A 22,374-nucleotide genomic window follows, 5' to 3' on the forward strand; every position below is an offset into this window, starting at 1 on the left:
TGGGCTGGAAATGTTTTTCAAGTGGGGCAGACAGACTTTTGCTTTGACCATCTTGTCAATTAAACTGAGATCTCCTGCACCAGTTCTGACACTCTGTGTTGAAACTGGTGATTTTCCTAGAACCGATGGCTGGGTGAGGTGACTCTTGCAGGAGCTGAATGATCAAGTGGCTTAAGAAAATTGGTAGACTTTCAGAAATTCACAGGATTTGGGACTTTCTGGGAAGTTGCAAAAAGCTTTTACTTGTTTTCCACATCTTACTAAAGAACCAATGTTTTCTAAGGCAAGCTAGACTTCAGGCTTTGGTGTGGCAATAAACTTTAAGAATGACAGAGAAAAAAGTGATGCCACTTGGTGGACAGAACAGCTGGACAGTGAGCAAATCATGCATCCTTCCACCAAGAGCCTCTATCTGAACAAGAAAAAAATCCGAAAAATGTACTTGCATTTTTAGCAGTCTTACAGTCTTACTTCTTATAAGCAATAAGCGATTACTTTGGAGAATGATGTTTCTGCTGGCAGCAATCTTTGTGAAATCAGAACTCTTAAGATGTTGCCAGTGGTTAAGTGGGGCTGGAGCACCTTTCTCTGGGTCGTGGCACTTGTGGTTGCCATCATGCCAGGACTTGAGTGCCTTACCCACCTCAAGAAGTCAATCCTTGGGGCATCTCTGTAAGGCTAGGAAGCATCATGCTCATTTTGCAAGTGGGAAAACTCACAGGCAGGGGCATTGGTTGCATGAACGTGCTCTGGAAGAGCTGTGTCTTGAACCCAGATCTGCCTTCATACAGCACCAACTAGGCTCCCGCACTCAGTTTTACAAGCGCATTGAAGTTATTTGCCCACAGTGGTGGAACGTGGCACAGAACTCCTAAATCTGACACAAAACACTAGACCACATTGCTGTACGGCATGATTTGTCTTGAAGTGAAAGACAGGTTTCCTTCGCATACAAATGTTGGGCCCAAGAGGGTAATAACTCTCCAACAATGTAATAGTTTCTGTCTAGTTGCTCCCTAAATGAAAAGCATTCTGCTGTCAGTGCTTTGAATGTCATAAGCCATCTCACGCATTACATTCATGCAGGCTGGCTGGGCGCCCCTATTCTCCAAAGAGAGCTAAAATAACATCCAGCGACCATTAAGAAATGCCATTCAGGTGCTGATGCACCATTGGGTATCCATTCTCCTGCTGTTTAAGGGTAGTTGTTACTGAGGCAAACTTTGCAATGATGTAATAATTTACCAGAAGCCATTATTACTGACATGCTTTTTCTCAGCATTTTCCTTCCTTCCATCATTGTTAATTGCCAGATCCCTCTGCATCAATAGACACTTCCTTCTTTTCATCATTCAGTCAGCAGTGTCACTGCATCGCAATCTATCATCTTGGAAGGCTTTGCCCAGACAATTGATAATGGCCTCTAGCATCATTTTTAGAGCATGATGCTTCCAGGATCCAAGAATGGGCCAGAGCTTGTTCTCTGGCATTAAGATTTCAGAAGAAATGCCGTCTTCACCAAGCCTTTTTCATGATTATGGAAACAGGGAATAATATGCCAGTAGGTCAATGATACTGGGCCAGTAAGCTGATACAATCCCTAATGTATTAATTTCCTTAGCATTACGGAGGGTTCCCTGAATAGAAGGCTGCAAGCGGGGCGTTATTTTGCTCTTGGCAATCAATGTGGTAACCCAGACTGCTGCAATGTGATTTTTTGTCGCTCCCTAGTGGCAGGAATAGAGGTTTATGAGACAGCCACGTACTTCTAGGCAACTAACTTAGGTGTTTTATTGGAAAAGTAGTGCCCCTGGGCTACCTATATAGTTAGTGGAGAGAACAAGGCTCCTCCAAAAATGTAGGAGCACTGAGATATGCATGACACTACAGACCTCACCCTCGACAGCGAGTCCTCCAGGGCCTCCCAAATGAGGATTTGGGTACCAAATCGTAATAGGTGTTATTTGTCCCATTGTTTTCCTCCAAAGGATGGACTTGCCTACTCTATGCCAGTGTGAATAAATGGCAAATTCTTCCATAAATTCCTTTCAGTACTTCTCCAGTGTTTGTAGATGTTGGTTACAGGTGTGAGCATGGAAAATTAAAGCAAACTTTCTTAACAAGCAGGCATGGCCAGGCAATACGAGGGAAACATGGAGAAGCCTATTGAAATGTCTTGGGAGGTTGAGCAAAGTTCACCTTTTTGAATATGACCAGGTTGGCATAAAAATCTCTCTCCATCTGTTTATAAATAATTCCCTTGTAACTCATGGTATATTAATTAAATTGGAAGGGCCTTTACAAGTTAAAGTCTTTGTCTATACAAATGAGTCAATCTGTGGCAGTTGGCAGAGTTAAGCCAATTTGCAGGGATAGGACTCTCAACCTGTAATTCTGTTTTCTTTGTTGGCATTTGCTGGATTTGCTGGTAACAAAACAAGTGACACTCAATTAGTCAGTCATTTCCTGGTAGTCCTGCCCTGGTCCAACATTGCCGTTACTGCCTGGACTTCATATACCATAATAGAGATCTTTAAACCTGCAAAACAGCAGCAGTAAAAGCTTGCATCCACACCACTCCACGGGGTCCATTTCAACACAGCCGAGTACGGCCGTGGCTCTTTCTAGGGAGAGCATGGCAAGCTCTCGCTGCTAGTTCCTCAGGTGTCTATCATCAGGAAATCTCTGGTACTGCAATTGCTGCTAAATCCTCCCAGGAACTCTCCACAAGCCTCCCCAGCCTCTCTGTGAAGATGATTTCTTATAGGAAAGTCCCTCGTGTGTTTTTCTCAGTGCAGAACAAATGAATTTTCCAAAGAGCAAATAAAATGGGAATGTCCCCATGAGCCTGCGAGTGAAAGAAGTGTTACGGAGATATGACTGGGCTCTCTGATCAGCATCCATTTTTCCAAACTTTCAGAGCTGCTTGAGTTTCTCATAGATGGCATGGTGATTTTTTAGCATCAAGCACAGACTTGACTTCCAAGCAAATCTCTTGAGGACTCCAATGTGTAATGAAGATCCAGACTTCAAACCTTTTCTTCAAAAATCATGATTATTATGCAGGGCCTGTGCAGCACATAGACTGGCGATCACGTTGCACAGACTAGTGACCACATTTTCTTTTTCAAGGTGATTTATGAATTTTACTTAATAGCTCTCCTCAACAGCCCTCTGAATAATTGCCATTATCCCAGCTCTAAACTTGGAGGGGAGGGAGATTACGTGTCATGGCCAAGGTCACACACAGTAAGTGCTAGGTAGAGGATGAGGGCATGTAGTCCCTGTACCCAGCTCTGATGGCTTCCATTTCTCTTTGAAATATGTTTGTACCCTCATTGCTGACACTTGTTGCATAGTCAGGAGAACTGTGGTTGAAAGTACAACTATTAAAAGCAAGCCAGTTTTGTTGCTATACATAACCTTCTTCTTTTCCCACATAGTTTCAGAAGGTTAGCTTAAAATTATCAAAAGGTGACACAAATTTAGATGCCTTGATGCTGTTCTCTGGGCCTAGTCAAATTAATATTCTCGAAGCATCTTCTTATGTGGGATGTGAAAAGCCAACAAGGGCTCTAGTGTCCTTTTTTTCCTGTCTGCTCTGAAAGGAGAGGGGAATAATTATCTCTTGTTTTTCAGGGCAGTCAGTAATGTTACAAACTATATGGCTCCTTCAAGGCTTCATCTTGTTCTGGCAACTATTACTGTTAATCCATGTCCATGTCCTCAGTCTCTCTGCTTTTTCACTTTCCAGCCTTTCATGGGGGACAACTACTGTGACTCCATCAACAACCGAGCCTTCTGCAACTATGATGGTGGGGACTGCTGTGCCTCAACAGTCAAGACCAAAAAGGTAAGGATGCCCCTTTCTGTTTTCCCTGGGAATTCCTCATGGAGTGTTGCTTTGTGCCCAGAGAAATTTTATTTTTACTAGAATAGGTGATCTGAGGTCTCAGAAGAACTTTCAGTCCAGGCACCACCTCACTATTGACATTCAATTCTTGTTGGTTTGTTTTGAAGTTCTCTCTTGATATGTATGTGCATTTCCCAGCAGAACCTGCCTTATGCCATGCCGTGTAAGGCACGTCCTTGAAGTAGTTAGAGGTGTTCATTCATTTCTGTTGTAAATAAACACTAGCTGCGATATAGGCAAAGGCCGTCTCCCTCCTAAACTCTTGAGTATGTTCATCAGGAAAGCTGTTGGGCATCCATTTTGCATCTACTGCTCAACAGACCTTCACAGAGAGACACTGAGAAGGGTATATTTGCCCAACCTGCTATCCACCATCACTGCTTAAAAAGGAGACTAAAAGTTCAGATTAATTTAGAGGAGCAGAGAGACAAACAAAAATATCATTGCAAGTCTGTGCGTCATTCCATGTGCACCCACATGCACATGGCTCTGTGACCATCACACCAAAACAATAGAGTAGGACAGACAGAGGTGCAGAGAAGGGCAGCAGGATTGGTCAGAGGTAGGAAATGTCTTCTGCACAAAGAGAAACCACCTCAACTAGGACATGAAAAACTTGCAAAAGAAACACTGAGTGTCAGTAGTGGCAGAAATTTATAAAATCAAAATTTAATGGAGAGAAGATGCTTAGGTAAATAAAATCCTCCATTTCTCATCACTTAGCAATTAAGGGGTGAATTGGTAGTTACCTGGAGGCAGGATCCAAACAAATGAAAGAAAGTGCTTGTTCACACTGTGTGAATTTAAGTGACAGGATGCATTGCCACAGAGTATTAGTAAGATCAAAATATATTTGAAGTCAAAACAAGAATAGGCACATTCATGGAGGTAAGGTCCATCAGTAGCTATTAGACACAGTGATCTGGTTGCAGTTTCTGGCACAGCGATACCTAAAACACTCAATTCCTGAGCAAGAAAAGGATCCCTCTACACATCCCCTTATTTTTAATGCTTTTTTTTTTTTTTTTTTTTTTTTAATCCTCATTTCTGGCTAGTGTTAGAGACAGGAGAGTGATGAAGCTTGTGGTTTGAAACACTACAATATTTCATACATTTCTAAACAGGATAGATTTTGAACTTATTTCCCAAAGAAAGGAAAGAAAATTGTAGCCTCTGGCATGTACAATTTTTACCTCATCTTCAAGATTTGAGTGTAGATCAGAATGAAGAAAATCCAGCTATTTTAAGTATCTGATGTACATTAATAAATTTGAAAGCTTGAGAATAGACAGAGGAAGCCTAGATTTAGCGATGAGATCATGCATTTTACATCTGAGGAAGAAGCTTCTCTCTACAGCAGCTGAGGGACTGAAGACCTCTTTGTAGGGAACTGTCCTTTCTAAAACAGCTTTTGATGGGGGCATTCTTTTCCTTGGTTCAGCCAAAGATCTTGTGCTGGTGCAGTGCTGCGGGCTGTATCTGGCCCATCTGGGGACACTGGGAAAGGGAAGTGGACGTGTCTTGGGGCAGAGACAGGACTGAAACACATAGGGTGTGGGGCTGAATTGAGGGGGAGAGGGGCAGGAGTAAGGTTTGGGAGCAAAATTTATTGCTGGACAAGGAGCTGAGACAGAGTGGGGTCTGCACAGACCAGGCAGTCGTGAGCACTCACCAGCCAGGCGAGTCACACTGGAAATATCTGCTGCTTCGCTGCCACCCAGAAACAAGGTGACCACCCAGGCAGGGGAACGCACTTTGTAGCCCCGTTGTTTGCTGTTTTCTGTGCTAAAACTGCCCAACGCAAGGGGCAGATTGTTCAGAGGCAGGCAGCTGGGCACACTTCTCGTGCATTTCGCCCACGGAGAGGGAGGTTTTGAGTTTTTCTGGGGGGCAAATCTACTTTCACTGACTACACTGGGAAACCCTTCCTAAGCCTGTCACATCCTTGGCGTGCATTCAGCTCTCCAAAGCTTCTCCTCTCTCCCAAAACACCACCGATGACCCAGAGGCCAAACAAGGCACTTGGAAGTGAGAAAACTGCCTTCTCCTTGCGCCTTGCAGGCCAAAAGCAAGAAGTCCAAGTCTCAGTGTATTACATTTATGGGGTAAAGAGGGGGCTAACAGCACTGCATGGCAGACTGGGACACCTGCGGCGGCAGCAGCGTGGCTCTATGAGTTATTTTCCTGTCTGAAGCCTTTGACTGGAGAGCAGATTTTGGGCAAGGCTGTTCAAACACAGCTCTGCCTTTGAAGAACTTTATGAGTGGAGCGTTACAGGAGATATTCCAAGGGGAAAAACAATGAAAGGTGAGAGAAAAGGGAGCTGAATAAAAATACTCCGCATACCAAATCCTTCCAGCACAATTTGCCACCTACTTAAACAGGCACAGTTTTAAAATACACATTGGGTGTAAAAGCCAAAAACCTGGAGGAGACATAGGGAGGGGCGAGTCCAGCTCCGTTAATTCCAATACCAGATGAGGGTGTATTTTCATATGGTTGTAGAGAGAGCGAAACACATGAAAGAGCCTGCTTTGCTCCTTTTCTTTCAGGGTTACATACTATGTGGCAGATGTGTCAGTCTTTTAAAGCCCCTGCAAGTTTACCCATAAATGTCTAACATTTATGCAACACCTGTTTTTCTCCCAAAATGTCACAGGACATTTTACAAGCTTGAGATTTATCATCTTTTCACCGTCGCAGCCATTGCTGAGGTGACACATGGTTCACATTTAACAGAACATAGCAACTCCGCACGTTATTTTAGGAAAGGGCTGAAGATTAACATTGCATCATGTGAAGATTCAGAAGCTAACAGTCAAGTAAGAGCTGACTTCAGATCTTTAATGTCCGCAAACTGTCAAGACTTAAGTTACACTGCATTCCCACCACCCTCCCCAAAACATTTTCGGCTCACGCAGTGCTGCAGTCCAGGTTGTCTGAAAGCACAAAGATTCAACCCATATTCACGTTAATCTTGAGCCCTCTTATTTAATGTCAGATTCTGCTCCTGTTTTATCGGCCTGAAAATGCACAGGAGGCTTCCATACTGCATTTGCTTAGGCCACGTTTCCTCTTTGCATTTGAGCATTAGCAGCAAATGACCTTGTGCATTTCTGCACCAAGAGGGGAGCAGAGCGGTGTGACTTATCTGGCCAACCACTGGCTAATCAGCACTGTTGCTTAGATAGGAAATAATGAGTATTTGCTCTGCACTATTCCCAATCAGTCCAGAGAGCTTAAAAGAAATCATTAAAGACCTCTATTGAACACTGCAAACACCAGCGAATAAATTCAGTCATATTCCGTGCATAAATTCTAGGCAACTGCAGTCAGCATGCGGGAAAGAGAGACATTCATCAGCTTAATTATTTGTTATGTGCTAATTGATCAGCGTCCCCATGCAGCGGGCAAGAAGCCAGGGCTGGCTCAGCAGCAGGCAGCACCCAGGGCAGCAGGGACGCTTGTCCTGCAGTGCCTGACGGTGCAGCCCCGAGCGCGGGGAGGTGACACGGTCTGCAGTCGGGGCAGAGGACAGGGCTGCGTGGCTTGCCCTGTGTATGACCCAGGAGCAGCTTTGAGAGACAGGAAGGCCATTGCCGGCCAACCTCCAAGGGAGAGAAAGCTTCTGTTGTGTATCTGGAGGGGATAAAGTCTTCCGTGAAGGACAAAACAAAATCCCGTCTCCTTTTCATCTTCCTCTCCTCCTGACCCAGCACAGGTTGCCAGCTCCCTTCTTGCCTGGCTGCTCTAGGAAGCTGCTTCTTGCTTTGTGCCCTGCCGCAGATAAAAGAAGATATTACTTTTTAAAACATTAAATACATGACAGTGCTGAAGTGGGGAAAATAAATAACCCGGGCATTGCTGGCTGCCTCTGGGCTGGCGGCTCCTGGGGTGTGCAGCGTGCCAAGGAGAGTAGATGGCTGTTTCTTTCCGATTAGTTTCAGGAAATCTCTCCAGTCGCTGTTCTCCTTCACTTCTTTTCTCTTTTCCTTCCCTTCTACAGCTTTTCCCTGTGCAAGGCTGTCTAGAAAGGCCTCACAGAAATCCGAAATGTTTCTCTTCAGGCTCTGCTTACGTACTTTGTTCCAGACTCAAATTGCAGATTTGCTTAGTTGAAGATCCGGCAGTCTGGTCCCTGCAAATTTAAACACACGGAATTTGCCGCTTTAAATTTTCCCCAACATAAACTGTCTGAAAAAGCAAACTTTCTTCTGCCTTTCTTCTCCATTTTCTCTTTTCATCACATAAGGGGTAAGCCTGCAACCCCCGTGAGAAAAACGTGTCTCATTCAGTTATCGCTCAGGTTTTCCCTTGACCACTTTGCCCGTAGCACTTAGAAAAGAAAAAGAAAAATCATCCTGGCAAAAATTCCCATCTCAAATGCCGCCCCTTCAGCCTCTTGACATTTCTGTCCAACACCTTGGAGAGGAAAAACAGCAAGTGCCTTGGCGGAAAACAAATGAGGACTTGCGGTAGATAGAAAACCGCGTGGGATTCATCCAAAGCTTTGCTTATCTACGAGATATGCAACTTATCAAAACCTCTTCAGAGACTTTATGGCCGAGAATTCAAGGCCTAAAGAAAGGAGCTTTGAACTGAAGGGCTGCTGCTGGCTCCAGCAGGGATTTCCCAAGCCTGTCCCTGGCTCCCCGGAAAGGGGGGGTCTGCCCCCTTCCCACCCCTAAGAAAACAGCTATAGTCATCTCTTGGTATTTTGGAGAAATCAGGGCCTTTGCCCGGCTCTCCCTGCAACACAGACCTGTCCTGGGGAATCACAGGTCCTGCTCCCCTGGCAGAACGTGGCTGTGAGGCAGCTCGCACAATTAGCAGCCTAAGTGACCACCCTGGCCGAGGAAAGTCAGCTTATCCAGAAGGATCGATGTCCATGGCACGATGCTGCTCCAAACTGCTTGCATGTCCCCAGCTGGGTGTGTTTGTCAGCTCTATAATTAGCTGGAGAGATACAATGAATGGCGGGTGAGCTCGGAGGAAGGACGGATACAATGCGAAGTGTTGCTTCATGCCTCTGGAAGCGGCTCCGCGCTGCTGCGTGCTCCAAGCATGCTGCAGCACCCAGGCGTTTGGGTGAACTCACTTACCCAGGAGGTTTTTGATCGCAGCGTGAGTGGCTCGCTGCTGGCCATGTGAGGAGCGCTTTCAGTCATGGTTGGATGTGATGGGAGCTTATTTTGGGGCTCAGGGCTGGTTTCATAATTGTTCGGGGAGGCTTTCCAGGCGGCGATAAATTAAAAGCAGGGATGGTAGTAGCACATGCTGCCTATCCTGAGAGAACATTCTTGGCTTCAAGGGACGCGGGGCTTCCCACAACATACAGCGTTCCCAGGGGAAGCGCTCGTGGAGGGTGTTTGCTTTGCCATCCGACCTCACTTCATTAGCAAGTGTTACAAAAACCAGCGAACAAACCTTCCCCGCTCCACCGCCAGCTATTTGGCCGCTGGGTGGTCTGGCTGCTATTAAATCTTTGGTGATTATTTAGACTAATTACATTCATGTTTGCACAATCAGTAGCACAAGGGTAGGAAGCGCAGCTGATTGCTGCGCAACTGAGCCGCGCTCGCGCTCCGTGTGGTTTGGCACGTGGTGGGCTCCCTCGCGCGGCTCGGCCCCGGCGGGTGCTGGAGCTCGGCGGGGATGCAGGGAGCAGGCACCCAGCTCCCCGTGCCGGCAGGGCTTTCCCAAGCTTCCCAGCTGGCTTCAGGCCATTGCAGTTGCTCCAGTTCTGGTGGAGCTGCTCCTGGTTCGCACCCGGTGGAGGGAGAGGAGCGTCTGTTGGATTTGGGTGAGCTATGTCTTGTTCTATGGGGCTTCCATATGGGAAAGTCCGGTTTATAGAGCTGCAAATAACAACAAAAAAAAAAATTTAGGGCTTTTCCCGCAAGCTTCATCTTTGCCTTTCCCAGGCCCTCTCAAGCAGTGCCCTAGGTGTGAACCTGCATACCATTCCCCGTAGTTAAATGGGGCTCTTTCTTGTTCCATTATCTCCAAACAGCCCTTGTGACCTAAATGCCAAAAACCCCTGGGAAGAACCTTACAAGATGCATTTTTGTCCCACAAGGGCCTTGTCAGGGAACAAAATACTCCCTGGCGTTTGAGCTGCGAGGGTCTCGGGAGGCGCGGGGCCGCGACACTCAGCACAGCCTGCCACGCTTATCTTGACACGCCGCGTTCGCCGCAGAGGCTGTGTCTGCTGCGGGGTCTTCATATTTCCAGTTCGTCTTGTCTGGGAGATTTCGCAAACACTTCAGAGCTGAAATCTAACAACAGGCTGTTTCCCAACACTTCGCATCCCTCCTCCCCTGGTAGCCCCCTGCCTCCAGCCCTGGCCTGATTCTGCCCACCCTGGGTCAAAGCGATATGAGCATGTGTGAGGGATGAGCTCCGAACCTCTGCAGAAGTGTTTCCCATCCCTCCCTGTACCTGTCTGCGATTTCTCCTGTCAGTGTTCCCGCTGGTTTCCTACAGACTGGCCTTTCTCAGCAGGGATCTGTCTTGGGATATCACCAGCCTCTTTAGATAGGTGCTGCTTAGCCAGGATTTGTGGCCCTTGACTCCTTTCATGACCTGAATCCCAGTTCGGCACTGGTATGTTCCATCGTTGCCTTTGTTCCCACAGAGCATGGCATCAAGGGCAAATGCTGCCATTTCCAAAAGTAACTTGACTTCTGGCCATCGTCTTGTCACCTGACATGGTTGAGGACACTCAGGGCTCCCATACTCTGGTGGAGGACAGAGGTACGGGGTCAAACTCTGCTCCACGTGGGTGTCGAGTTGGGAGTCAGGTAGTGTTACACCCCAGGCGTGTGAATTAGGCACAGGCATGGTGACCCATCACCTGCAGCAATGTGGCCAGAGCTCCTGGAGCAATTCACTGCCAAAAAAATAAGAGAACTGGGATGGTCTGGATCGTCCCTGCCAGCCTCCTGCCGAGCCCATAAGCCTGCGCCTGCTGCAGGTGCTGCTTTAGGTCCAGAGCAGGATGTGCCGCACCATGCACGCTCCCAGGGTGACAGGCATGATTTAGGCTCTGCCTGTTGTGTCTTAAAAATAGGTCTGTGGTCCTCTGTGCTTCAGGTGTGCCCCACATTCTCCTGAGTGCTGTTGATCCAAGCCATGGCTTTGTTTCTGGATCACCTCCAGGAGATGTGTGCGTGTGTAGGGAGAGTGTGTAGGCATGCAGAGCTCTGTTCTTTGCTTGTGTCTTTCTCAGATTATTTTAGGTAGCCTGTGGAGACAATATCCTACAGTACTTCATCAAATAACCGAGCCAGGCCCTAAGCTTGATTTTCAGCTTTTCCTCCATGCCCTCCTACGTGCTAGCCAGGTTTTCTACAAGGGGAGGTGTAGGGGAAATGCAGGACTTGGCAGGTGAAAGGAAGAGGAGATGATTCTTTAATAGTGTTTTACAATGGATATATCTGGAAATTTCAGTGCAGGTCATACATTTTGTTAATGAGTTGGGCTTTCACTGATCTATTTAAAAAGAAAAGCAGCAGTTAGTCTCGGAGTACGTATATGTGGGCTCCACACTTAAATGGGCTATCATTCAGAAAAAGGCTCAGTATTTATTATTTCTAGCACATCCAGCAGCTTTGTTCATGGCTCTGTACTCCACAGGGCTATCGCTGAACAAGCCCAAGACAAAAGACAGTTCTTGCTTGAAGGGGATTGAAGGTTTCTCTGCACTGGGTACTTCTGACAATCCCAATAGATGCTATGTGTGGGTTTGAGTCCCTAAATACCTCTGGAAATCAGATCCTTGGGGAACTCAAATGTGTATTTGTTGTAGATGATATTTAAAGTGGAAACCCTGTGTCACTGCTAAGTGTTTGGCAAATTTTGTCTTGTCTAATGTGACTGTGGATGTGCTCATTGCCCACAGAAATCTTTGACTTTTCAATTAATAGAAAACTGATCTCCGGAGCTTGCTGCCATAAGACAAAACAATTCATCTATCTGGACAATAGTACTGTAAAAATTAAATTTTGTACAAAATTCTGTAAAGGACATAAAGTGAATAAGGCTAATCTGATCAGGACGAAACCCTCTTACAATCAGGCTACCCACTGCTGCAACTGCTGCTGCAGCCCTGTTTTTGGGGCCGTGGTATTGCCCTAGAGAGACAGCTTCTGTGCTTCTGTCCATGAGCAGTCAGAAAGCCAGAGGGTTTTAGAGGGCACCACATGGGAAGACACTTCTCTAGTGGCTCCTTCTTCCCAGAAATTTGCTGCAAGGTAGAAGCAATCTATTCTCCTACATGTACCTTTTGTCTGGGTAGGGAGGAGACGGAATGAAGAAGGTAGAGCGCTCCAAGGCAACATCAGACTTATGGCAGTTCGGGATTTTAAGGTCACATTTTCAGCACAGCCCACAGAGTAAGTCAGGGGAATGAGAGCCGGCAGCCTGGAAACACAGTTGTGCAGGGTTTTTGCTCTTGGCTCTGATGTTCCTGCAAGTAAAATGTTAGCATTTCTGGGATCGCCGTGCCAGCAAGAGATAGCACTGTCCTGCTCGTGCATGGAGAGCAGCAGAGACAAGGAGCAGTAAGATAATCATGGCTAATTTTAGCCACTTTACTGAAATGCCTGAGTCTGGTGTGTTGTTGTCCTGTGTTCAATGCAAAATACGTATCCACCTTCTCTGTGCGCCTGTCTTTCTCCTTTGAGCGCAGGAGCTGCTAAATTGCCTTTGTTAGACTGCTAGAGACAAATGCAGTGAATCTAGGCCAGGGAGAGGAAAAAGCTTGATCAAGACAAATGAAAGAACCAGGATCCCAGGTCTTGCCTCCAACCAGTAGCTTCGTTGTACAACAGGAAGGATTTTTTAAGTCAAAAGCATTGCCAAATCCAGGCTGAACTGCATGATTCAGGATAAAAAATAAAAGTAAGGGAGAACTCAAGACATATTTACATGTTTTGTTTGGGCATTTTCTGAGTGAAGTAATTTTTTATTTCAAGACATAACTTTTGCTCTGAATAGCCTTTTTTATTTTTATGTATTGGAGAGAAAGGTCAAACCTGAACTGTAGCAGATAATCTAAACCAAAATGTTTCCCTCTACACTGAACAAAATAATAATAAAAAAAGTCATTTTCTTTCATGTATCATTTTTTTTTCTCTCCAGTATTTTAATTCAGTCATTAAACAATCCCTCCTCAGCCTCCTCCCCAAACCCCATTGTTTACAGACTTCTCCATTTTCCTATCTAAGAATATTCATAACGCTGTGATATGGGACAGTCCTACTTTGGCTGGCGTCTGTTGGATCAAATGACCCTTAAACTCCTATTGTTTTCTGCAACTTCTAAAACTTCTTTAGTATCCAGTTACTTGAATTCATTTGTTTTTAAGCTTTTGGGCTCTCTCTCCTCTTTGCAACCTCCACATCTGCAGGAAGGTAGATTCCAATTATTCACAGGTTGGTTCTTTAGCTCCTGTTACCAAGGCCACGTCTTGATGAAGAGTCATCACCCCGTTCTACCTGGAGGGTCAGGTCTTCTGGGAACGAAGGCAAAAGCAACGGGAGGAGCCTCCCTAAACCCTGATTTGGTGATGAGTGTTGGCTATTTAATGTCTCTGTCAGCATGTCCCTGCCTTAGGCTCCCTAGTTGTGAAATAAAGCCCCACGCCCCGCCATCCCGCTCGGGTGTGTGTCAGGAGAAAGGCACGCTGCGGATGGACATGCAGGGACACGCAGCCGAGGTCTGGGGGGGAAATGACAGCTCTGTGCTCATGCACAGCGCTTGGTCTGCATTCCTGGATGCGCCGCTGATGACACGCGGGGAGCAGGCATACCCAGGCTTCATGGCCTGGAGAAAAAGTGTTGATGAAAGAGCAAACGTGTGGCAGCAGGGCCGAGGGGAGCAGGCTGAGCGCGCATGCCGCGCTCGCCGGGAACATTTGAGCAGGTTGTGGCACCGACCTGGGAGGAGTGTACGAAGGGGAATGAGGTCATTCATTCACTCAGCCTGTGCAGATGGGAGAAGTTCTTGGGAATTCACTTCAGGGCAAGCAAGGCACTGTTCCACTGCCACCCCCTTTTCTTTATGTAAATGCCATGATGCAATATGCCAAAATCAACTTCCACTAGCCAGGCACTGCAGGCTATTGTTTCAGCTCCTTCCCACGCTTCTGCAGAGAGATCGTGGCCAGATTTTATCTGCACGTAGCAGTCTCTCACTTGCATTCCTTTCCTGTTCCTCAGTGCCCGTTAGCTGCATCTGTTGACCTTAAACACAACAGGTATTTAGGGAAGTCTGTTTGCTGGACTGCCGTTTCACTGACCTGCTTCAGTTCATGCCCTGAGGAACTGAAACGAAGAACATTCATAATTAAATGAACAAATGGACTCGGTCATGGCAACAGGACCCAAGCCATAAGGCCATACTGCTCAGTGGGGCCTCACGGAGGGGAGACGATGGCCCAGGAGTAGGGTTCACCAACCCCCTGGGACAGAGGTGGGAATTGCCAAGGGGAGGCTGGAGTTGGGACCAACTGGACCTAGAGTTTGGTGATAATTTGAATTGGTCATGTGTGATGAGGCTTTCGTGACTTTGCTGTCATTTAATGTTTGTAGGGCTGGGGGGAAGGAAAGCTCTTTAGAAGATGCTGGCAGCATAATGCAATTAGCACTGTGGTAACTACCCCAAAAGCCCCAGGGCTGCCTGAGAAGTACATGTCTCCCCAGACAGCTCTGTTCATGTACCTGATGTGAGCTGTTAGGGGAGGATCTGCTGACCAGTGACTGCATGAGCTGAGCAGGCTCTTCTCTATGCTTTTTGCACCCTCTCTTACGGACAGGTAGCTCGTCTGAAGCCTCAGCACTAAAATAAATCACTATGCAAAGTAAGTGTAGCTGAAGGCTCCAGCTGGTCTCTGAAGATCTCCCAAGAGGTATCATTTGTTCTCCAGGGTGCTGTGTGTTCCCTCCTTCATGTGTCCTTGGTTTCCTTCCTCAGGTTACTCCCTTCCCAATGTCCTGTGACCTACAAGGAGAGTGTGCTTGCCGGGACCCCAACGCCCAGGAGCACAACCAGAAAGACCTCCGTGGCTTCAGTCTTGGGTAACGCCAAGCAACATGGAATGGAGGACCACACTGCTCAAGGCAGGCTAGGAGAGACACCACATCCCTTTTGGTATCGTTTTTAACATTTAGCTGCTCAACTGGATGGCATTTCTGCACCAGGGACCCTTAGAATTCAACCAGTCTGCCTTTAATTTTTGTCCAAGGAGAACTCAAAGTAGGGGTTTATGTATTAACGATATCTTAAATAGTGATGACAAGAAACAAACAACCAAGAGTCAAGTTGAGAAGACTTTCATGTATCAAAACAGCATGTTATGCCCACCTAATTTGAACAGTTCATATCTAGATTTAAGGCGAGAAACAAGCTATTTATGTACACATATTTATAGAAATAAGTAGAGAAAGAGAGAGAAAGAGTGAGAGATTATGATCAACGCAAAAACAATTTCCCCTCTCCAGCACTCACAACTCAGACCGTTCATGGAAGAGGCTGTGCTCTTGGAGGACTCCAGGCTGAGCCTTTTCTGATGCTGAATGCCAAGGTATCTCATGCTCGGGGCACTGAGGTTGGGGTGGGGTCTCCACAGGACTGTGCCTTTGGCAAGTGACTTGCCAGACGCCCAGCCAGCTCGAGACGTGGGTTGCATCTGCTCCTCACAGGAACGCTACTTCCAGCCAGGGAGCTCAGCAGACTGCAGTGGCCTTTCTGTACAGCTCCTCCTTCTCCCCCTGCCCTCAAAAAGCAAACAAAAAGCCCCTTTGTAGCCTGTCTGGAAGCCATAGGGCTGCTGGGACGTTTCTGTGTGGAGGCGGGCAGGTGGTCCCTCAGCGGAGCCAGGGAGTGGGGAGTCTAAGGACTGGCATTGAGGAATGTGGATGATTGCTTCTGAGGAGCAGAGAGGGTAACTCGCCCCCGCACTTGTCATTTGAGCATGTCTGCTGCTGCTACTCCTGCTGCTATGTCCCATACAACTAGTTTCCTTACTGTGTCAGGACAGGGTGAAAACAACCCCATGCAACCAAACAGTCTGCCTTAAAGCTTACCTACAACCTGCCTTTCAAACCCTCTGGTCTCTTCCTCAGCATTGGGGCAAGAAAACAGGACACCAGCCAGCCAAAGGAATCTGCTTTTTGATCTCCACCCACTCAAGGGGTTCTCCAAACCTCCTCCACCCCGCTCTTAGGGGTCGGTCTGTCAAACAACTGCTTCACGCTCCTGGTTTCCTAGGAAGGGGGAAGAGGAGGAGGCACGTGCTATGGGGAGACAGTATTACAATTTTGGCCATATTTGTCAGTATTAAGCTTCCAGGCCTGTGGGACAGACACCTTTGGTAGACCAGGAGCTTAGCTGCTTGTAATCTTCCAGCAGGAAGGGCATTAGCTGCAGCAGCCCTCATACTTCCCTCTCTCATAGCTCCGTCCTCCTGTTTCAGCCCCGAGGGGCCCACGTTGTGCCAGACTCCTGGGGACGCGTTTCATCGTAGGGTTCACCACGTTGAGTCACTGAGATGCCCAGTGCATCTAGTGCTGTCACTGCTGCTACAACCCACCCCACAGAAATCCCAGAGATGTCTCCAGCGTGGCCTGAGCTTGTCTCCTGCTGCTTTGGGTTCCTGCTAGGAGGAGCACATTTCTGAAAGGGCATCCCCCCAAGTGTTAATACTGTCTGTTCCTTGGGACTCTCCTGACATGTACAATCTACTGATTAAAGACAGGATGGAAAGATTTTTTCCTACTCTTGCTCGTTTGAATATTTAGGCACTACAGCAAGACATAAGTGTAAGGGGAAGCAGTTAACTCATGGAGATGGATGTAAAAATAGGTAGGAAAACTGGAAATGGAAAAATGACTGAGTTGTAGGTGCAAAGAGCCAGGCTATTCTCACCCACCCTTGGGGTTGTTTCTGTCGGAGTAAACCCGAGAAGAATCTCAAAAGCTGAAATTTGGAGGCCTGGAGAGGCGGTTGGCAAAAGAAGGCGAGGAGCTCTCTGCTGGAAAGCTCCTGGTGATGCCTGAGGGCGGCCTGGCGATGGGTGCTGTGTGGATGACTGTCCCCACCAGGCAGGGCTGCAGGGGAAGGGAGGCGCAGTGGCATCAGGGCTCCTTCCACGGAGTTAGGTCAAACGTCTGCCAGAGCAGAGAGCATTAGCAAAAACTGATCCTGGGAAAACTTCCCCTCATGCCCCTTGCCCCCCGATTAATAATGGAAGTGTGTTAGTGAGAAGGGTGCTTCCTTCTCGTCTGCTCATCCTCCTCTTTTCTGTAGGCAGTTGGCTTCAGGTGCCATCCAGCCCATCAGAAGAGCTCAAAACCTCAAAAGCCTTTCAGGCTGCCAACTCATCAGGTCCTCACTGCCTGGGGCACTTGGCAGGATCAGCCCCTCCACGCCACCTGCATTTCACCCTCGCAGGGAGCCCTGGTTCAGGTGCTGCATGTATCCTGCTGGCAGCTCAGTTTGCAAAGTCCCTTTCTCCGTTATGCAGCTCAGCATGGAGGAGGTTTTCCATCTGCTTTTCCCACCTAGCACATTGCCCGGGAGACAGGTCGGTGTTAGCATTAGTGCCACTTGCTGCTGTGGGCTCCTGTGAGCTCAGGACCCTTTTGAGCAACTTTGCGTGGCCAGAGCCAGCCTCTGCTCGCAGAGCTGGAGTCCTCCTCAGCTCAGGGGAGAAGGTGGCCTCTCCCAGCACAGTTTCACACCTCAGCTTCACTCCTAGTCCGGGAGCGACTGCTCGTGGCCGAGTCCCTTCCCCGCAGGGAAGCCTTCAACATGCTGCTATTTGATTTTTTTTTTTCCAATTGCCATGTCAGCACCGGCCATCTCCTCCATGAACGGAAGTGCTGCTCTGAGTCTTATTAAATCCAGCGCCTTTTTTCATCAGGAACAGATTGCACCGAGGCAAAGCTTTGGCCTCCGTGTTTAGGGGCTGCACCATGCTCCCAGGGGAGTGAGGAAGGAGGACCATGGGGCACGGGTGCCTGCCCACCTCCTGTGCCTCTTCCCTGGGGCACGGCCAGAGGGATCCTTGCAGCATCTCCCCCCTGTAAGGGCCTTGATTGCCTGGTGGAGTCCCGAGGGAAGACCCTCTGTGACTGATGGACATCGAGTGGGAGGTGAGAGGGATGCTGCACAACCTCCCCCCGGGTGGTGGCATAGGGCGAAATCAAACAGGAAGCTTGAGGCAACACGAGAGGGTGCTCGTGCTGATGCAATTTAGCTGCTTACGAAGTCCAGGTCACATCAGTGCCAAGGGCATCTCTGCCACAGACTGTGAGCCAAGGCTGCACCCACGGGGCCACCAGCCGGCCTCCTTGGCCACCGGTGGGCTCTGTGGCCAGCGGGAGGGCAAGCTGGAGCAGAAAGCGGTGAACGGTGCGGGATGGGGTGGGAAACTCCTATCAGCTGCTACCCCGCTCCCTCCCCACCCTCTCGCAGATGGGCTGAGCTGGTGTCCTCCTGCTTTTCTTGCATCTTCCGCTGTCCCCCCCAGGCTGAGAAAGGAGGATGGCACCAGAGGACTCTTGGAGTCGGGTTCCAGCTACCTCCCTTCCGGTTTCACTTGGTTGTAACTGTCGGTTTGTTCTAGGTTTTACCTGTGTTTAAGAAAAAAAAAAAAAAAAAAAAAAAAAAAGGACAAAAAAAAAAGAGAGAGAGAGAAACAAAACCCATTAGCCAACAAAAGTTTCTTGCTGCAACTGATTCAAGTGGGGAAAAAATACCAATTGTGAGGCTTTACAGAGAGGAAGAAAATGAAAAAAAAAAAAAAAAGGAAAAAAAAAAAAAAGAGAAAAGAAAACCCGCATAATCCAAATCCAAGAAGAGCAAAGCCTATTTTTGTGTGTTTGAAAGGAAAACACTGATTCTGCCAGCTGAGTAGAGCTAGATACTTAAGTGTAGATTTCCCTAGAAGTACCGTGAGGTTTTATAACATTGTCTGGTTTTGTTTTCCTTGTACTTTGTGATAAGTCCAGGAACTAAGGCTAAGGTATTTTTCCCCTGGTATATTGTTGTTTGGGGGGGGAGGGGGGGAGTTGTTTTTTTTTTTTTCCAGATTATTTTTTTAAGCGTGTATTTGTGCTTATTTTTTACATTATCCGACTGTACGTACGCATTTAACCAGTATTTCACTGTGCTCTAATTACTGCACTCAGAAGCACTGCACAGTCTGAATCCCGAAGAGCTGCGGGAGGGAGCGGGAGGGGAAGGAGGCTGTTGCTGTGTCAGCAGCCAGGGGATGCTCCCCAGCACTGGAAGCGGGGTGCCGACATCCCCTTCCCCAGCTCCAGCCCGTTGCTTCCATTCGAGGCCAAGCTAGAAGACAGGAGGGCACAGGGTGAAGTCAGCCAAGGCTGGGATGCCCGAGGGGGTTTCAGAGCTGGAAGTTTGTTGTTTTAATGTTTTTGGAGGGTGTGGAGCTTACCAGCCTTTCGGCCTCATCCTGCCCTCCCCTGCCCGATCCCTGGATGCCCCAGTGAGAGCTGGTGGGCATGGTCGTGTCACGGGGAGAGTACCCTGTGCCCAGTTTAGACAATGCTCTTGATACCTTCATGGTTGTGGGCCCCATTTTGGTCTTTGAGCTGATGCCCTTCATGTTTCTTCCATGCCACCCCGTCATCGAGGACAGGCCGTCTCCTGCCAGGGATAGACCCCTTTCCACTGGAGGCCCTTGACCACTGAGTTCAGTGGGAGCTTGACCAAAGCAGGAGCAGGTCCAGGTGGCCCAAGCTGTACTTTCTTGGAGCTACGGGTGATTTGGACAGTCAGGGTTTGGTGTTGGGCTGCTCCTGCCACCCGGGGAACCAGTGTTGAAAACCCCTGGTTGCTTTAGGAAGAACAAAGTGGGGCTTAAGGTTCAGTCTTAGTTTGGCAAACTGATTTTTTTCCCCTTTTCACCGGATCTACACATCCAAGATTCAATGAGAAGAATAATCGCTTCCTCTGAGGCCAGTAACAAGAGCTTGCGTTGGCTTCACGTGACAGATGAGGAGTCTTGGTGCTACTTGTTGGTGTTGTTAGTCCTGTTAGGTCGAGATGCAGAGCTAACGAGTCAGGAGTTGTCTTTGGTTCCCATTCTGGTTTGGTCTTTTGGTTTTTCATTCATTCGGTGAGGCCACAATTCAGCCACCAGTTTCCATCTTCTGAGTGCAAAGAACCAGGGCTTTAACGAAACATTTCACCAGCAATTAAAGAGGGAATTGGAACCATTGCGGAGTTTGCATTGTACGGCCTCTGTAATTACGTACCTGTCTGCAGATGATAGGCTGAATTTTGCTTCCATCGAGTCAACAGGGGGGTTTTGTTGATGTTGTTGTTGTTGTTGACTTCACTGGGAGCAGGATTGAGCCGTACTATATATATAAATATATATATAAATATATATATGATATATATATAATATTATATGTGTAATATTATATATATATATCAATGTAATATTTACAAATAAAACTGTGATCTCGTCTAGAGAAAAATGTATTCATATTACCAACTGCTCTTCCATATTTATGTATCATATTGTATCTTTTTATTATTGTTATAATTATTATGATTATTATGGTTATTATTATTATTATTATTATGGAATCTTTCTTGGCACCTTTTGGAAGCCACGTCAACCAATACTCCAATGAAGTGCTGAGGATCTATTTTCACAAGAATTCTACTGGTCTACTGTATAAAAGAGAAAAGAAAAAAAAAAAAAAAAAAAAAAAGAAACAAGCAAAATACAGTTCAACCCTTAATTCTGTACCTCACGCCTGTACGTTTGCTGCTCCGATTTTGGGTTTTATTTTGCGTTCGTTTTTTTTTTTTTTTAACGGATCTAATTTAAGTCTCCAAGCAATATATAAAGATGTAAATAGTAAAGCTTATTTATTAAGATTGTCATCTTTTTTAATTTATATTTACACAATTGTTCATCTAATTTATTTTTTTTTCAATACAGTTTTTAACAGTTGTCCTTTTTTGGTTCATGAGGTTTTTTAAATCATTTTCACAGAATTTCTTTATACAGGTCTTTTTCTTTCTTTTAATAAACAACAACTTCCTCTGGTCTTTCAAAAACAGGTCATGTTTCACTCAAAAAAAAAGTTATGTCAGATTCATCAGAAATATTTTGCCATTGTTGATTCCTATACCCTAAAGTTCTATATTATATAAATATATAATACCTTGTATGCTTAAATATTTAACTGTGTGATTTTGTATATATCTTCATACACATGCTCACACACATATGAGGGTTAATGTCCCCAAATGTTGGGAGAACAGAGAATCAGAAACACAAACAATATAAGCTTGTATTAAAGAGTTCTGAACTGGACCGCTTGCTTTTGCCACGTCTCGTTTGCTTTCGGTCGAGCCGGCCCCGAGCATCGCCGGGTACCGGGGGGTGAGCGCGGCCCCATATCTGGCTGCTCGGGACGCCCTGTCCACATGCTCTCGCTGAGCCCCATGCCTTGTTTTGGGGCAGAGTCTTTGAAATTTGTGTTTTGACAGTGCTGCAGGAGGTGGTGTGGCAGCCAGAGTAGGTGGCAGCGGTGGGTGGAGGGAGGCAGCATGGGCTGGAGCATTGTGTTGGCCCAAGGGCTCCTTTCACCACTGGAAGGTCTGATTTTGCCATCAAAATGGGATCTGTCCTGAGGAATTCCACTTCTTCTCAACTTGGGAGCCTTTAGAAAAGCATTCAAGCCCATGAGCATACCTAAGCTGTGCTCTCATCACTTGGAAAAGAGCGCTTACATGTAAATACATGCTGAACCATATTTCATGCAAGGGTTTGACACCTGGGGCTCTGCCAGGCTGCAGCTTGGCGCTGCCATCACCCATCAGCTGCACAGCTCCACGCCACTGTCCCCTAAAGGACGGGGTCCTACAGCATTGCTCTGTGCCATTGTCCCCTGAAGGACAGGGTCCTCCAGCGCTGCTCCACACCATCACCCCTCCAAAGGACTGCAAAACCCCCAGGTGCTGGCAAAGGTGTTTTAGCTCCTGCTTCATGTGGGGCAGCCCGGTGCCCAGTTTAACCTCTGGAGTGAGAGAAGCTTAAAGATATGAGGATTGGTTGCTTCTAATTTTAAAGAGAAAGAAAAAAAAAAAAAAAACCGACTTGCTCATGGTTTCTGCTCACCATCTCCAGCAGCTACAGAACAGTCATCCAGAAAATGAGTCCCAGCAGGAATTTACTCCGGGGTATGACCTAAGCAGGGAGGAAGGCTGAGAAGTGACTACATGCAGCCAAGGGACTGAACATGCCCCCTCTTCCCCCCCAAGACCAGGCCTGAACTGAGCACTACTGCCACACTGGTGCTGATAAAAACCTTGTGCTCAGTTTGGGCACACCAGGCCATGGGGCACCAGGGTCACAATTTCCCATTGCCATGAGTCTGAGCTTGCTGCCACCCTCTGTGCCATGG

At 47.2% G+C, this 22,374-nt stretch overlaps 1 protein-coding gene across 1 annotated transcript in view; it reads left to right on the forward strand.

Annotated features, from left to right (window-relative positions):
- PAPPA (pappalysin 1) overlaps nt 1–14,998 on the forward strand; it is a gene marked incomplete at both ends in the record, with an annotated part of 177,212 nt that extends 162,214 nt beyond the window's left edge. Inside the window, 2 exons of the mRNA XM_084299267.1 lie at nt 3,755–3,853; nt 14,891–14,998. Of these exons, the coding sequence (XP_084155393.1) occupies nt 3,755–3,853; nt 14,891–14,998 (207 nt within the window). The remainder of the gene's footprint in view (nt 1–3,754; nt 3,854–14,890) is intronic.
- Between the last annotated feature and the right edge of the window lie 7,376 nt (nt 14,999–22,374).

The sequence above is a fragment of the Netta rufina genome (assembly GCF_964035555.1).
Source record: "Netta rufina genome assembly, chromosome: 20".
Lineage (NCBI taxonomy): Eukaryota > Metazoa > Chordata > Aves > Anseriformes > Anatidae > Netta > Netta rufina.